The sequence below is a fragment of the Hemitrygon akajei genome, chromosome 5, assembly GCF_048418815.1.
Source record: "Hemitrygon akajei chromosome 5, sHemAka1.3, whole genome shotgun sequence".
In the NCBI taxonomy this organism is placed as follows: domain Eukaryota; kingdom Metazoa; phylum Chordata; class Chondrichthyes; order Myliobatiformes; family Dasyatidae; genus Hemitrygon; species Hemitrygon akajei.
Window position 1 is genome coordinate 189,425,671 of NC_133128.1, and position 17,087 is coordinate 189,442,757.

At 40.5% G+C, this 17,087-nt stretch overlaps 1 protein-coding gene across 2 annotated transcripts in view; it reads right to left on the bottom strand.

The window, feature by feature from the left end:
* Nucleotides 1-17,087, bottom strand: part of LOC140728587 (protein mono-ADP-ribosyltransferase PARP14-like) — a 66,585-nt gene that overhangs the window by 34,994 nt on the left and 14,504 nt on the right. For both annotated transcript variants that reach the window (XM_073047553.1, XM_073047552.1), the window contains exons 5-10: nucleotides 14,893-15,147; nucleotides 9,948-10,181; nucleotides 7,611-9,844; nucleotides 7,286-7,516; nucleotides 6,971-7,192; nucleotides 585-663 (exon numbers count right to left, since the gene is read on the bottom strand). In XM_073047553.1, the coding sequence (XP_072903654.1) occupies nucleotides 585-663; nucleotides 6,971-7,192; nucleotides 7,286-7,516; nucleotides 7,611-9,844; nucleotides 9,948-10,181; nucleotides 14,893-15,147 (3,255 nt within the window). The remainder of the gene's footprint in view (nucleotides 1-584; nucleotides 664-6,970; nucleotides 7,193-7,285; nucleotides 7,517-7,610; nucleotides 9,845-9,947; nucleotides 10,182-14,892; nucleotides 15,148-17,087) is intronic.

The following is a 17,087-nucleotide window of genomic DNA, read 5'->3' on the forward strand; positions in this document are numbered from 1 at the left end:
GGGAACCTGAAATTATTGAAAAGATCAAGAGTGTACGAGGTGTCACAGATGTAGTTTGGAAGGGGCAAAACTAGATAGACTGATTTCTCCTGAGTTTCTTTGAGTTGCCTGCATGTTGTGTAAACTGTAGCCTTCTAGGGAGCTAGATATCATTCCAACATGCATAGTAAGTGATGAAAAGGACCGTGAGCAAGCAGAAAATGCATTTCTCACTGTAGAATGCACATCATCAATTTTCAGTGGCCCAAGGATGAAGATATTACATTTTCCCAGTGTCAGTAACCTCAAAACTTGTTACTAAACACATCCAGTAATTTTACTGCTCAGCTCATTTTCACTTCCTGAAGCAAGCCTGAAAAAGGACTCACAAATTTCCTTCAAAAGATTTAGTGGAGTATTTACGTTAAAAAATCTTCAGAGAGAGTGAAGAAGGAGAAGCAAAGTTTTTTATTGAAGTTTTAAATACTTGCAATCTGACAAAGATGAAGAAACTTTGCACTTGGCAACAAAGTATATTTTTTTATCTGTTTGTGATCTGGGAAAATAAACAAGATCTAATCAGCATTTGCAATAAACTGACCTACCCGTGGATTTCGGCTGATCAATAGGAACTGCAGTTTTTGGCTGCTTTGTAAAAACCTTTTGGAATTCCTGAGACATTGCCTACACAACAAAACACTGTTAGTATTCCAAGAAACACACTGAATCACCATCTTAATAATAAACTAGTCAGTTATACATCAGCGAGAATTCAGTGGTGCTCATTTTATCTTGTTGCAGTTTGCACAATTTTTTTGCGTGGGGAGGGGGGGTTTGATGTTCTTGTTGCTATTTGTGCAATTTGTGGGGGGGGGGTGGTTGATGTTTTTCTTTGAACAGCTTCCATGGTTTTCTTTGTCTCGTGGAACATGAATCTCAGAGTTGTATACTGCATACATACTTTGATAATAAATGTACCTTTGAACCTTATGGGGAAATTATTAGAGAAGATTCTTAGAGACAGGATTTGTGAGCATCTGGATTAGGGTTAGCCAGCATGACTTTTGTGAGGAGCAGCTCATGACTCATGAGTATTCAGATTGAATACTTTGAAGATGTGATAAAGCATATTTATGAAGTTAGAGCAGTGCATGTGGTGCATATAGATTTCAGTAAGGCATTTGATAAGGTTCCCCATGGTAAGCTGATTCAGAAGATTAGGAGGCATGGGATCCAGGAAAACTTGGCTGTGTGGCTTCAGAATTGGCTTTCACATAGAAGGAAGAGTGTAGTTTGAGGTGGAATGTATTCTATCTTCAGGTTGGTGACCAGTTGATGCACCATCAATAACTCACGCTGAGACTTAGGAAACGAGATATCGGCTTTTATTGACTGGAAGAATAAACAACACTACATCCTGGGGAAAATGAGGGAGAGCAGCAGCCCACAGTCGCCTTTATACAGGAGTCTGTGGGAGGAGCCACAGGAGCAGTCAGACAGGTATATCTAGTTCACCACACCAGTGATGTTCTGAAGGAATCTGTTCTGGGACCCTTGCTCTTCGTGAGTTTTATAAATGAGGAAGAGAAAGAGTTGGTGACCTGAAGGTTTATGGTTGATGTGGATGGTGTAGAAAGTTGTCGAGGGTTACAAAGGGACATTGATGGGACGCAGAGCTGAGTTGAGAAGTGACAGTGTTCAACCTACAGAAGTGTGAGGTGATCCACACTGGATGGTTGAATTTGTCACAGACTACAGGGTTACTGGCCATATTCTTAACAGGGTGGGGGAACAAAGAGATACAACATAGAACATAGAATAGTACAGCACAGTACAGGCCCTTTGGCCCACAATTTTGTGCCGACCCTTAAACACTGCCTCCAATATATCCCCCCACTTTAAATTCATCCATATAACTGATTTTGGGGTCTATGTCCATAGGCCCCTCAAAGACGCTGTGCAAGTTGATAGGGTTGTTGAGCAGGTGTATGGTCTATTGTCCTTCATCAATCACTGAATTGTGTTCAAGAGTCACATGGTAATCTCAGCACTTAATACCATCATTCCCACAATCCTGATTGAGAAGTTGCAGAACCTGGGCCTCTGTACCTCCCTCTGCAATTGGATCCCTGACTTCCTAACTGGAAGACCACTATCCGCACAGATTGTCAAGAAAAACATTTGAGGATGTATTTTGTATACATTTCTCTGACATTAAACTTAATCTTTGAACCTTAACATATCCTCCTCGCTGACAATCAACACTGGCGCACCTCAGGGGTGTGTGCTTAGCCCACTGCTGTACTGTCTGTATGCACATGACTGCGTGGCTAGGCATAGCTCAAATGCCATCTATAAATTTGCTGATGATACAACCATTGTTGGTAGAAACTCAGGTGGTGACCAGAGGGCATACAGGAGTGAGATATGCCAACTAGTGGAATGGTGCCGCAGTAACAACCTGGTACTCAATGTCAGTAAAACGGAAGAGCTGATTGTGGACTTCAGGAAGAGTAAAATGAAGGAACACATACCAATCCTCATAGAGGGATTAGAAGTGGAGAGAGTGAGCAGTTTCAAGTTCCTGGGTGTCAAGATCTCTGAGGGTCTAACCTGGTCCAACAGGTTATCAAGGAAGTTATAAAGGAAGAAAGACAGGAGCTATACTTTATTAGGAGTTTGAAGAGATTTGGCATGTCAACAAGTACACTCAAAAACTACTATAGTTGTACCGTGGAGAGCATTCTGACAGGCTGCATCACTGTCTGGTATGGAGAGACTATTGTACAGGACCGAAAGAAGCTGTATAAGGTTGTAAATCTAGTCAGCTCCATGATGGGTACTAGCCTACATAGTACCCAGGGCATCTTCAAGGAGAGGAGTCTCAGAAAGGCAGTGTCCATTATTAAGGATCCCCAGCACCAAGGGCAGACCCTTTTCTCACTGTTACCATCAGGTAGGAGGTACAGGTCCTGAAGGCACACACTCAGCCATTCAGGAACAGCTTCTTCCCCTCTACCATCTGATTCCTAAATGGACATTGAATCTTTGGACACCATCTTTTTTAAAATACAATAGTTCTGCAGCAGCCTGGCTTACTGCGTTCCACTAGCATCTTGTGTGTGTTGCTTGAATTTCCAGCATCTGCAGATTTCCTTGTGTTTGCCTGTCAATAATTCTGTCTTTGCACTTCTTAAAAAATCTGTTCAATATACGTAGTGTAATTTATTTACTTGTTTATTCATTATTATTATTTTAATTATTTTTTTTCTCTGCTAGATTATGTATTGCATTGAACTGCTGCTACTAAGTTAACAAATTTCACATCACATGCTGGTGATAATAAACCTGATTCTGATTCTATCACAACTCTATAAAACCCTAGTTAGATCACACTTGGAATATTGTATTCAGTTCTGGTTGCCTCATTATAGGAAGTATGTGGAAGCTTTAGAGAGGGTGCAGAGGAGATTTACTATGTTGCTGCCTGAATTAGAGAACAGGTTATGAGGATAGATTGAACGATCTCGGGGTTTTCTCTGAAGCTAAAGAAGAGGAGAAGGTACTTGGATAAAGGTGTACAAGATGGCTTTTTTCCAAGATGGAAATGGCTAATACAAGGGGGCATAATTTTAAGGTGATTGGAGCAAAGTATAGAACTGATGTCAGTGGTAAGCTGTTTTTTTAAATACACGGAGAGTCGTGGGTGTAAAGAATGAAACGCCAAGGGTGGTGGTAGAGGCAGATACATTAGGGACATTTATGAGATTGTTGGATAGGTATATTGATGTAAGAAAAAAAAATGGAGAGCTTTATGGGAGGGAAGAGTTAGACTGACCTTAGAGTAGAATCATAGAAAACCTACAGCACAATACAGGCCCTTCGGCCCACAAAGCTGTGCTGAACATGTCCTTACCTTAGAACTACCTAGGCTTACACATAGCTCTCTATTTTTCTAAGCTCCATGTAGTCATCCAGGAGTCTCTTAAAAGACCCTATCATCTCCGCCTCCACCACCGTCGCCAGCAGCCAATTCCACGCACTCACCACAATCTGCGTAAAAAAGTTACCCGACATCTCCTCTGTACCTACTTCCAAGCACCTTAAAACTGTGACCTTTCGTGCTAGCCATTTCAGCCCTGGGAAAAACCCTCTGACTATCCACAAGATCAATGCCTCTCATTATCTTATACACCTCCATCAGGTCATCTCTCATCCTCCGTCGTTCCAGGGAGAAAAGGCCGAGTTCACTCAACCTATTCTCATAAGGCATGCTGCCCAATCCAGGCAACATCCTTGTAAATCAAAACACAAAATGCTGGCAGAACTCAGCAGGCCAGACAGCATCTATGGGAGGAGGTAGTGACGACGTTTTGGGCCGAAACCCTTCATCAGCAGTTACCTACCTCCTCCCATAGATGCTGTCTGGCCTGCTGAGTTCTGCCAGCATTTTGTGTTTTTATTTATTTCCAGCATCTGTAGATTCACTTGTGTTATCCTTGTAAATCAGTAGGTTAAAAGGTTGACACAACATTGTGGGTAGTTATATTCTATGTTCAAAGTTCCATAATGTTGGGTAAAAATAAAGGAAACCTAAACAAGAACAAAGTATAAAAATGAGATTTGGTAAATCTGGAACAATGCATACAAAACGCTGGAGGAACTTGCCCTCCTCTGTTGCCATGATGAGGCTAAACTTAGGATGAAGGAGCAACACTGGGTATCCATCTGGGTAGTCTCCAACCTGATGCACGAACATCGATTTCTCTAATGTCCAGTAATTACTCACAACACCCTTTTCTCCTTTTCCATTCTCCATCTGGTAAACCTCTCACACCTTCCCATCACCTCCCTTAACTGTTGTTGGCGAAACTTCAGACGGTGATGAGGAGGCTACAGGACTGAGATAGATCAGCTGGTTGAGTGGTGTCACCACAACAACCTTGCGCTCAGCATCAGTAAGGCCAAGGAACTGATTGTCGACTTCAGGAAGGGGAAGTTGAGGGATCACACACCAGAGCTCACTGAGGGATCAGTAGTGGAAAGTTTTTATTTGCTGGGTGTTAACATCTTTGAAGACCTATCACCTCCTGGCTTCTCACTCCATCCCTACTTCCCCACCCACACACCTTCTCCCCCTTTCCTGGTCTCACCCGTCACCTGCCGGTTTGCAATCCTTCTCCTCCCTGCACCTTCCGATTCTGGTTTCAGCTCACTTCCTTCCCAGTCCCCATGAAGGGTCTCAGCCCAAAGTGCCAATTGTTTATTTCCCTCCAGAGATTCTGCCTGACTTGCTGAGTTCCTCCAGCATTTTGTGTGTTGCTGAACAAAGATAGCTACTGGTATCAGGTCTATAGTAGAGTCATAGAAAAGTACAACACTGAAACAGGCCCTTTGGGCCATCTGGTCCATGCAGAGTCATTGAAACTGCCCACTCCCATTGACCTGCAACGTGACCATAGCCCTCCATATCCCTCTCATCCATGTATCTGTCCAAGCTTCTCTTAAAACACTGAAATCGAGCTTGCATGCACCACCTGTGCTGGCAGCTCGTTCCACACTCTCACCACACTCTGAGTGAAGAATTTTTCCCTCATGTTCTCCGTTAAACCAGACCTCTAGTTGCAGTCCCACCCAACCTCAGATGAAAAAGCCTGCTTGTATTTACTAAATCTAAACTCCTCTTAATTTTGTATTCCTCTATCAAATCTCCTCTCAATCTTCTATGTTCTAAGGAATACAGTCCGAACCTATTCAATCTTTCCTTGTAACTCAGGTCCTCCAGACCCAGCAACATCCTTGTAAACTTTCTCTGCACTCTTTCAACCTTGTTTACATCTTTCCTGTAGGTCAGTGACCAAAACTGTACACATTATTCAAACTTTGGTCTCACCAATATCTTATACAACTGCAACATAACATCCCATCTCCTGTACTCAATCATGCTTAATGGACCAGATGGCCTATTCCTGCTCCTATTTCTTATGTTCTTAATATCTACAACTGGTATCATCTCAAAGTCACTGCACAATCCCATTAAACAATAGGACTACACAGCTATATCTACTTAGATCTACAGGAAGCCACAATACCAAATACCACTAAAATAGTCCAAAAGATCCTAGCAATTGAGACAAGAGTATGCTGAACTATACCCGCACCTCAAGTTTTACCAGCTTGATCTGAGAAAAAGTATTTTAAATACAACAATTATAATATTAAAAACACCAGAAAAATGTTGAATTAAAAGAGGAAACTGAAAGACTATGGAACATGAACTGGTATCATCCCAACATCATTGCACAGTAGCATTAAACAATTAGACTTACACAGTAATATTTATGTAAAACTCCAGAAAGCCACAATACTAAACACCATGGAATAGTCCAAACATTTCCAGGAATTGAGAAATGAGTGCACTTGGCTATGCCTGTACATCAGGTTTTACCAGCTTGAGTTGAGAAAAAAAAAGTTCAAGGTATGTTTATTATCAAAGTATGTATGCAGCATACAACTGAGATTCATCTTCTCCAGACAGCTACATAACAAAGAAAACCATGGGCACAGTTCAAAGAAAAACATCAACTCCCAAGTGCAAAATAACACTAATCGCAGTTCATGTAGGAGGAATACTCATCACCATATAACTAGCTAAGGCCAAGAACGGTATCACTGCTGTTGAAATGAAACAAATCTGTAAAAGAGTTGTGAGAATTGTTGATTTGGTGAACCAAAGCAGTTAATTAAAGGAAAGGAAATTAGCTTTGAAGGTGCATTGCTTTGGAAGGATTTGAAGTTGTCAACAAGATGGAAAATGAATCAACAATTATTCAGAGTTCCAGAAACACATTCCATATAGAACCTGAAAATACTTTATCAAATTTCTATAGAAAATACAAAGCAGAATCAAGGAAAAAATGCTCAATATATCAAAAAAAGTTATAGCTAAAAACATTCAGTACGAGGTATGTAATTTTCTTCTAATCCCCACCTGAATAACAAGATGATCTTCAGGATGTAGCACAAAGTAAACTTTCTTAAGATGAGCTGACCGTCTCTCAGAACTGAACTTCAGAACTGCTTTAAGCATAACATTTGCAACAACATCCTTTGGGAAACATAGCTTGCCACTACCAACTGCCGGGAATGCAATGGAATCCTGCCACGATCCTTCAGTGTTCTTCAGGCAATCTTTGATTATGTCTTTCAAGACCTGAATTGCAATTTTACATTTAATCTTCAAGTCAATACACGATTTTCAAAAGAAATGATTTGCTCCACAAGTAGTAACTATAAAATGTGTTACCTTTTCTGAATTCCTTTCTTTCCAATGAGGAACAACAGCATGATACACTTCATTACAGTCAAGATTACATCCTTGAGTTTCATATACCATTCCTACGAAAGGCTGTTTTCTCTGCCCTTCCTTCCACAGTAATTGTTGGAGGCTTGGGCCGGCTTTCTCTAATATTGCTCTGGAAACTGCGCCTGAAGAAAGGTTTAGATCCTTTCCAGTGACGTTGACAATGACACCAGCCTAAAAACAGGAAGTTAAATTTAAAAATAAAGGTAAAATACAATTTCTGGAATTACTACCAATGTCAAATAAATAAGTTACACTGAAGCCTTACCGTCGTATCTTGAATATTTCCTTTGACGACAAGGATGTTTAGACCTTCTTTAGTTTGGGCTTCATGGAGACATTGAACACTTCTCTTTCTTATGTTGCCTGAGGCAATCCTGACCTGCTGTGAAGCTGAATGACTTATCAGGTCACCAAATATTTTCTGAACAGCATCAGAAACAGCATGGACAGATTTAGCATCATTATTTACCAAGTGGATCTCACTGAGTGTACTCCCTCCTTGTAAGTTTGCAAAGTATTCCCTGACTGTTATGGCAATTATTTCAGCACATAAATCCAGAGGAAATCCAAATATTCCAGAACTAATAGCAGGGATCGCTATAGATTTAAAGTTATAAGCTTCTGCTAGATGTAGACTCTTCTCCACGGCACTTCTTAATCTCTTTTTCGCTGTGTTTGGATCGGTGTCTGACCACCTTGGACCAACTGCATGGATCACTGCGGAACACGGTAGTCTGCCAGATTCAGTAAGAACGACCTCACCAGGCGTAAGAGATCCTCGACGGTCAGTAATCCGATCACACTCTTTTTGCAACACTGTTCCAGCTGCATCTGACAGAGCTTTTGCAAGACCTCCAATATGCTTCAGATCTTCATTTGAGGCATTGACAACCACATCAACGCGAGTCTTACATAGGTCTCCTTTATAAACAGTAATGACAGGTCCATTAGGCATCTGAAATTTACAGGAAGTTGGGCTTAAGTCACCATTACCTTCCATGTGCTCAATAAGTCGTACAATACAATGAAACTTTCTCTTTGCTGTGGAAACAAAATATTCTTCATTTTCTTTGTAAGACTGCTTTACTCCCGGTGTGTTCATTTGGAACATCTTACTAACTATTTCGGAAGCTTGATTCGTAAGTATACGCTCTGCCTGACAGACATTCTCCTCAGGACCAATGACAGAAACACTTGCATGATTTTCCTCGTCATACACTTCTATTTGAACACCTGGAACATTCATTTTCTCAAAGGCCATCAAAAAGTGCAGCACTCCACAAGATTTAAAAGGAATGTTTCTTTGAATGATTGTGTTCTTTTTGACAAATTCACTGAGCTTTTCAAATGCTTTGCAGACAGCATCCGAGTAGCCAGAGATAATAATCTGCGCATGCCTGTCTAGGGCTTTCTCTTCAATTTCAAGCTGTCTACTTTGGGAATTCAATGCTTTATCTAATTTTCCCTTTGTATCTGTCCATTCATTCTTTCTAATGACACTTATGTCTTGTATCTCAATACATTTGAAAGTGAGATGTCTTTTGATTTGCTTTTCTGCTTCACACACAGCGTCTTCACTGCCTATAACCACAACAGAGTTGCCCTGAATGTCAAATGCAGCATTGATTCCATTCAATGTAAAAAGGTGGGAGGAAACTTCTTTGTAGTGTACTTTTCGTAGAAAGTCAACAAGACAAGGGTCCAGATTAATCTGTTTTTCCTTCATTGCAATGACTTCTTCTAATATCTTGCTTTTGGCACAATAAACATCCGAAGATAAACCATGTAATATTAGATGGCATGCAGCTGGGCTGTACTTCATGTTAAGATTTGGAAATTGTTTGGTAAAACGGCTTTCAAGACCATTGTTTAATAATAAATCATATTTAGCTGGAGAAATTGCCACTACCTCATTCATACTTTGTTTTTCCCTTTCTAATTTTTTAATGGCATCATTCACAATCGATACAAATGTTTGTTGTAGAATGTCTACACTCTCAGCTATGCCAGTGATGATTACTTTTCCCTTTGAAGTGTCTGGAATAACAACAACATTTTGGTTCAAATGTTGATGCAAATCATTCTGAATTATTTCCCAAACTGATTTATTTATGTCATTTGTATTAGTCTTGTACTTTGACAGAACAGAAGCTAAATGATCTGAAGCCTCCTTTTTCCAGTTCTTTGCAAGATTCTCAAATGAACTCGTATGCTTGGAAAGTGCCGGGGAAACACTGACCAAGTTTGATTGGCCTGATTCTGGGAATGCAATATTGCAGTGGCATGAGGACATTCTGTCCATGATTTCTGCAATTCGCTTTTTATCTTGTTTAAGAAACTGTAGAATGTAGGAATCAATTTTAAACATAAAGGGATCAGGCATTTTCACCACTGGTCTTTTGTTCCCATATAAAGCTGATCCAATAGATTCATAATAAGGATAGACATAAATTGGGGTTTCAGAAATCTTGTGTTCTTTAGACAGAATGACATCCAGAACTGCAAGTAAAACAAAAAAAATGTTAGAGACCAATAGGTGAAATGAACTCAATTTAAATGTTCATAAATTTCTAACCCATCATTATTTTCCAAAATACATTACCTTCAGAATCTTCAAAAGAGATCACAGCTGCATTATGCTCCAGTGTCATTCCTACGGAGCTTACTATTCCATTTCCAGATTTAGGACTTTCAAAGTATAGTTTTAGAAGATCTTCACTGATGCTAGAAGGCAGGTTCTCCACTCGTAAACTCCTAGTTTTTTCCAGCAACTTGGCTCCAATTTTTTGCTTCTTCAGCAAACTGTTAGAACATTTTTGAATAAATTCAGAGAGATCTAAAAATAAAGTTGGGGAAAAAATAAATCTGTTAAAGGAATTTCAATTTTATTGAAAAAAATATAATTTAGTGATTAAAGATTTCAATTACAAAGCATGTCCAACACAGAAACCACTCATTCAACTTGACGAAGTCCAGTTTATTGTCATTTCAACCATAAACTGCTGGTACAATATACAGCAAAAAAAGAACAATGTTCCTCCAGGACCCTGGTGCTATATGAAACAATACAAAACTACACTAGACTTCGTGAGACAACAATAGGCTACACAAGACAATGTAAAACATAAAAACTGCACTGGACTACAGACCTGCACAGGACTACATAAAGTGCACAAGACAGTGCAGGGCAGTACAATAATTAATAAACAAAACAATAGGCAGAGTAGAGGACAAATTAAAATATAATAAATGGTGCAGATGTCAGTCTAGACTCTGAGTATTGATGAGTCTGATGGCTTGGGGGATGAAACTGTTGCACAGTCTGGTCATGAGAGCCCAAATGCTTTGGTACCTTTTGCCAGACGGCAGGAGGGAGAAGAGTTTGTGTGAGGGGTGCGTGGGGTGCTTCACAATGCTATTAGCTTTGCGGGTGCAGTGTGTGGTGTGAGAGTCTGTAACAGCGGGAAGAGAGACCCTGATGTTCTTCTCATCTGACTGCTCTGTAGATTGTGGTGAGGATGCAGGGTGGGAGATGGACTTTTCTCAGCCTTCGCAGAAAGTAGTGATGCTGCTGGGCTTTCTTTGCTATGGAGCTGGTGTTGAGGGACTAGGTGAGATTCTCCGCCAGGAATTTGGTGCTCTTAACGATCTCAACGGAAGAGCTGTCAATGTTCAGCAGAGAGTGGTTGCCCCGTGCCCTCCTGGAGTCAACAACCATCTCTTTTGTTTTGTTCACATTCCAAGACAGGTTGTTGGTTCTGCACCAGTCTGTTAGCCGCTGCACTGCCTCTGTGTATGCTGACTCGTCGTTCTTGCTGATGAGACCCACCACGGTCATGTCATCAGCGAATTTGATGATGTGATTCGAGTTGAGTATTACTGCACAGTCATGGGTCAGCAGAGTGAACAGCAGTGGACTGAGCACACAGCCCTGGGGGTCCCTGTATATAATGATTAAGCTTATGTAAATCTAAGGACATTATTCTCCATTCCTTTCTTTCCAATAGAATTGTCCGGAATGTATCGCTATTTTCAACCACTCTGTTGTAGAAAGTTCCTCATTCTCCCCAGCCTTTTGGTAAAACTGTTTTAGATTTCCTTTCTGGATTTCTTGCTGATTCTTCCTAAGAAACAGAAACATTCTCTGTACAATTTTCCGTGTTGCACTACCACTGCGCTACCGTTGCACCCCAATGATACTGCAATACAGGATACATTTTGAAGATAAACCTTTAATATCTGGATATTTCACATTTATTTCTTGGCTAACCTTCAATCACTGCAATGGAAAGTTGTTGACCTGAAACACTGCACACAACTGTAGTACAGCAGAAATGTAGAGCAATGGACTTGCTTAAAACTAATGTAGAATTCCATTCAAGAATTATTTCTATAAATCCTAAGAATTTAATTCTGGTGCCTTTTTTGTGCACTGACCCAGCTTTTAGATTCTTTTGGCAGGCAAGGAGCAACAGGAATAAATTATCCTTGATAAAAACAAGGCTAGACAGACTGCAAAAATAAAGGATTAAAATGTAATTTTAATTACATCTTCCTCTATTTTACTGTGCATAATTTTAAATAAATGGGAAGCAATAACCTATATAATACACCTACATATTAAGAAAGCAGCATCAATGAGAGAACCAGAATAATGGTAGAATATCTACATACGCGTCCCCATCGAAGTGAATTCAGAGCACAAAGCAAAGGTGTTGCAGAATAATCTCATAAGGGCTCATCTTCCCACTCAGTGAAGTTATGTGATTGTCCGACCTTCTATTCATTCCACTTGCTGAAATGTTTGTCAACCTCACAAGCAGTCAATTAACTTGAGTAAAATTGTCAGAGAAAAATTGAGATTTCACGTTTGATTCCTTGATTAGAGCCTCCGCGGAGTGATACAATTCACCTACTTGTTATAAACAGAAATGAAAATCATCTAAATTAGCCTGTTTACATTATGATATTAGATTAAAGCTTCTAATATTGCTTGTGAGTGGAACTATTGAGAAAGAGCAAAGGGATGGGGATACATAGTGGAAAGCACATTTGCAAAAATAATTCAGAACTCTCCGATTCCCATGAAATTGGTTAAAATGCCAACCATTTACAATGGTAAATTGGGACCCACATCATAATGCACGAAACAGATAAATGGATTGAGTGCAGTATTGTGGCTGTCCATCCTGTCTGACGATGACAGGAACTTGTGTGGGAGAGTTTTTAAAGGGGAAAAGCCGTTGTACCAGGCAGATCCACTCTTTCAACCTTGGAAGTCCAGGTCCAGTGGTATAAACAAGTATCACAAACTGGGGTCTCCTTGGTTACAGAGGATGGCCATGACGTATTCTGTGCCTTGTCATGCCCTTCGCTTTCCACAGAGCATTACGGTACAGCTTTCCTGGCCATAGGATCTCACTATGGATCTCATTCGTCCAGGCCACTGGAGCTGACTTCGCAGGCTGGGATAGGCACATCACTAACTCTCTGGTGTACGAGGCAGAAGACTACCCTGGAGCCCAGTGAAAGGCCACTTTAAAACTGGTACCTTAGTTTCAGGTCATTCCAGTGACAACACCAAGAGGAAAATAACTTCCTCGTCTCCAATCTGGCTAGTGTGTTAATAAAAACAATGAAGATACACCGGTGGTAATTGATGCTTGTTTGCAGGTCAGTAATATCACTGCTGCTTTTAAGTTTATTGTCATTTAACTATATACCGGTATACCATCAAATGAAACAACACTTCTCCAGACCAGGGTATAAAGTACTGTAGTACATAAATCACATAATGACATATGAAAGCAAGGATGAAATCTACAGATAGATTACACACAAATAAGCAAGCTAAAGTGTGTAAATTAAATATTGTAAGGTACAGAACAGATTTACCAGTGATACTTCGAATGCAATGTGGCAGGGAGTTCAGAAACCTAACAGCTTGAGGGAAGGAACTGTTTCCCATCCTGACCATTCTTAATGCATTGAAGTCTCCCACCTGATGGTAAAAAAGTCAAAGAGGATGCTGGATTGGGGTGGGATCCTTATGCAATGATCTGATAAATGTCCCCAATGGCTGGTGAGGAGACCCCCATGATCCTCTCAGCCATTTCTCTGAAGTAGCAACTTCTGCTCCGATGCTCAGCTGCTCCCATAGCAAATGGTGATGAAACTTGTCAGAGAATTATTCTTCCTCTTTTTTGTTGTTTTTTTTTTAAAATGCACGGATCACAGGAGTACTTGGAATTAATCCATTACTTGCTATGTACATGTTGCCCTTGCATAAAATACAGGAGCAGAATGAGGTCATTTGGCCCATTGAGTCTGCTTTACCATTTCATCATGGCTGACCCATTTTCCTCTCAATCCCAATCTCTGGATACCATGCATCTCTGATGACTGTTGGAGCCTTCTTCAGAAATGAAATGTTCTTCCTTCAAAATTCATACAACCCCTGGACTATCCAGAAAAACAATTTGTACAAGTTCTCGCTGCTGTCTCTCCAACAGGTTGGGTAAGAAAATATTCTTTGAGATAAAGAAGGAGTGCCCAGTCTGTACTCAGAACCTGCTTCTGTAGTTGTAGTCTATACAGTTTGCAAACCTCATCAGAAAATTGCAGGAGTCACATAAGTGACGTGTTGCATGAAGACTGATATCACTTCACATTTCCACTGACTTCCATAGAGTCATAGAAAAGTACAGAGCAGAAACAGTCCCTTCAGCCCATCTAGTCTGTTCCAAACCATTTAAGCTGCCTACTCTCACTGACCTGCACTGGGTCCATAGCCCTCCAGTTCTCCAGAATCCATGTACTTAAACAAACTTTGCTTAAAGCACTGAAATCGAGTTTGCATCCACCACTTGTGCTGGCAGCTCATTCCACATTCTCACCACCCTCTGAGTGAAGAAGCTCCCCCTCACGTTCTCCTTAAACTTATAAAGCTTGTTATTTGCATAACAGCTTATAGAAGTGCATAATCCTCACTTAGCAATTCAGTTTTCCAATGTGTAGTGAATGATAACTTCATGCTACACACAAGAATATCGAGGACATTATTTGGTATTTACATTAAAAACCCCTATATTGGCTCCTTAAGGTTGTCACAGCCAGAGGAGTCAATGGGGTAAGCTGTCACTACCTATTAAATGCTTTGGATTCATCAGCTGTGTGGAGAGGCCGACAGCTTGCTCTCCATATCGTACTGCTCTAGCTTGCGTATCATGTAAACAGCTGGGATACAACATCCATGCTCGACCCTGAGTAACATAGGGCCTCAGATAAAAGAGGAACTCAAGTTTCATACCACGAAACTAAAAGACTGAGCAAGATAAAAGACATTATGGTCTCCAGAAACAACTGCCATGCAGGGTCTACTTATATGTGAATGATTAACGTACTGACACCTATTACACATTTCCATCTCTTATTACTTCTGTCATTATTTGTTGTGTCTAAAATAATCATATGTTTGCTGTATTTCAGTGGATGAACAAAGATAACTTAACACATTAAGCTAGAAATTGATGAATTTTAACCCTTACCAATGTCAGTTTTGAAGGTGATGACAGCTGTGTCCATATCAGTTATTATTTCCAAACTGAAGTCACCAAATACTTCTTCCAAATTAGTCAATCTTTCAACAAACAGAGATAAAAATTCACACGTAACACCTTTAGGAAGATTATATAGCAGAACAGCCGAGGATTGTGAAAAATTCCTTTTAGGATGAAAACTCTTCACCATTAACTCAGTATTCTCCACAGAATGGATTCTTTGTTTCAGCACTGCTTGGGTATCTATAAAAGAACATCAACACTAAAAGTCTTGATTTTACTAACATTTAAACTCTTCCCACTCCCATCAGACTATTACTTACAAAGAAAAGTACAGCACAGGGCAGGCCCTTTGGCCCATGATGCTGTGCCAACACTTTAACTAATCATGCATCAATCTGACCCTTCCCTCACACACAGCCCTCCATTTTCTTTCAACCACATACCTATCTAGGAGTCTCTTAAATGACCTTCATGTATTTGCCTCTGCCAACAACTTCACAGTAAACTTTATTATCAAAGTACAGGTGTCCCCCGTTTTTCGGACGTTTTCTTTACGACAACTCACTGTTACAAAAGACCTACATTAGTTACCTGTTTTCGCTAACAGAACGTGTTTTCACTGTTACGAAAAAAGGCAGCGCGCGCCAAGCAGACTAGCTCCTCCCTCGGAACTGCCTTCTAGCCGGCATTGCTTAAACACATGCCTGTGAGCATCTGTGCTTTATGTCAATTTATTTTGGGCATCTGTTAGCAAGATGAGTTCTAAGGTATCAGAAAAGCCTAAAAGAGCACGTAAGGGTATTATACTTAGCGTAAAACTAGACATAATAAATAGTTTTGATCGTGGTGAACGAAGTAAGGATATAGTGAGTTTGGCTAAGGGTTTGTGGAAGTTGACGAAGATGATGTTGAAGAGGTTTTGGCATCCCATGACCAAGAACTGACAGATAAAGAGCTGATGAAGAGGAAAGGATAACAATTGAAGCCGAACACAGTAGTTAATGGCCCGAAAGTGAAGACGTCCAGGAACTGAACGTGAAGCAATTGCGTGAGATTTTCGCTGCGATTGACAATGCTGCAATGATTGCAGAAAAGTATGACTTTAATTTTGAAAGGGTACGTAGGCTTAGGGCAGGTTTGCAGGATGGTTTGAGTGCTTACAAAGAACTGTATGATAGAAAAATGTGCGAGGCTAAGCAGTCAAGCATACTGCATTTTTCAAGCCTTCCACATCAGTCACAGTAGACAACAAAACTCGACCTTCGACATTGAGGCAGGCAGACAGAGAAGAAGGTGACCTGCCTGCCCTGATAGAAACAAGACAACGAGATGACACCCCAGTGTCCCACCATCCCAACCTCCGACGACTCAGCCTAACACACCATCATCAGTGTCCTCACTGTCCTCCCAATTCCGGTAAGTGAAATTACACTGGGCGTACATTATTTCTACTTTATATAGGCTGTGTATTTTTATGTGTTATTTGGTAGCTTCATAGCTTAAAGGGTACTGGAAAAAGTGTTTCTGCCAGGAGCACTTTGTGCCGTGTGTTTCTGCCGGGAGCGCTTGTGCCGTGTGTTTCTGCCGGGAGCGCTTGTGCCGTGTGTTTCTGCTGCGAGTGCTGCTGACAGCGCTTGCGTGAAATTTTCGCTGCAGTGGACAGTGCTGCAATAATTGTAGAGAAGTATTCCTACATTATATAGGCTGTGTATTTATCAGATCATTCCTGCTTTTACTATATGTTACTGTTATTTTAGGTTTAATGTGTTATTTGGCATGATTTGGTAGGTTATTTTTTGGGTCTGCGAACGCTCACGAACTTTTCCCATATAAATAAATGGTAATTGCTTCTTCACTTTACGACATTCCGGCTTACGAACCGTTTCATAGCAACGCTCTACCTTTGAATAGCAGGGGAAACCTGTATTATTATTCTGTACTTTATTGTTATTATATTTATTATTGCTGCATTTTTAGATGTTGCTACTGTAACAAAATAATTTTTCTTTTGTCCAATATATCTGGGTAAAGCCTTTTAGACAAGACCATAATCCCTAGGAGCAGAATTAGGCCATTCAGCTGATTGAGTCTGCTCTGCCTCGCATCATAGCTTTATTATTGTCCTTCTCAACCCCATTCTTCTGCCTTTTCCCCATAACCTCCAACACCTTGATTAATCT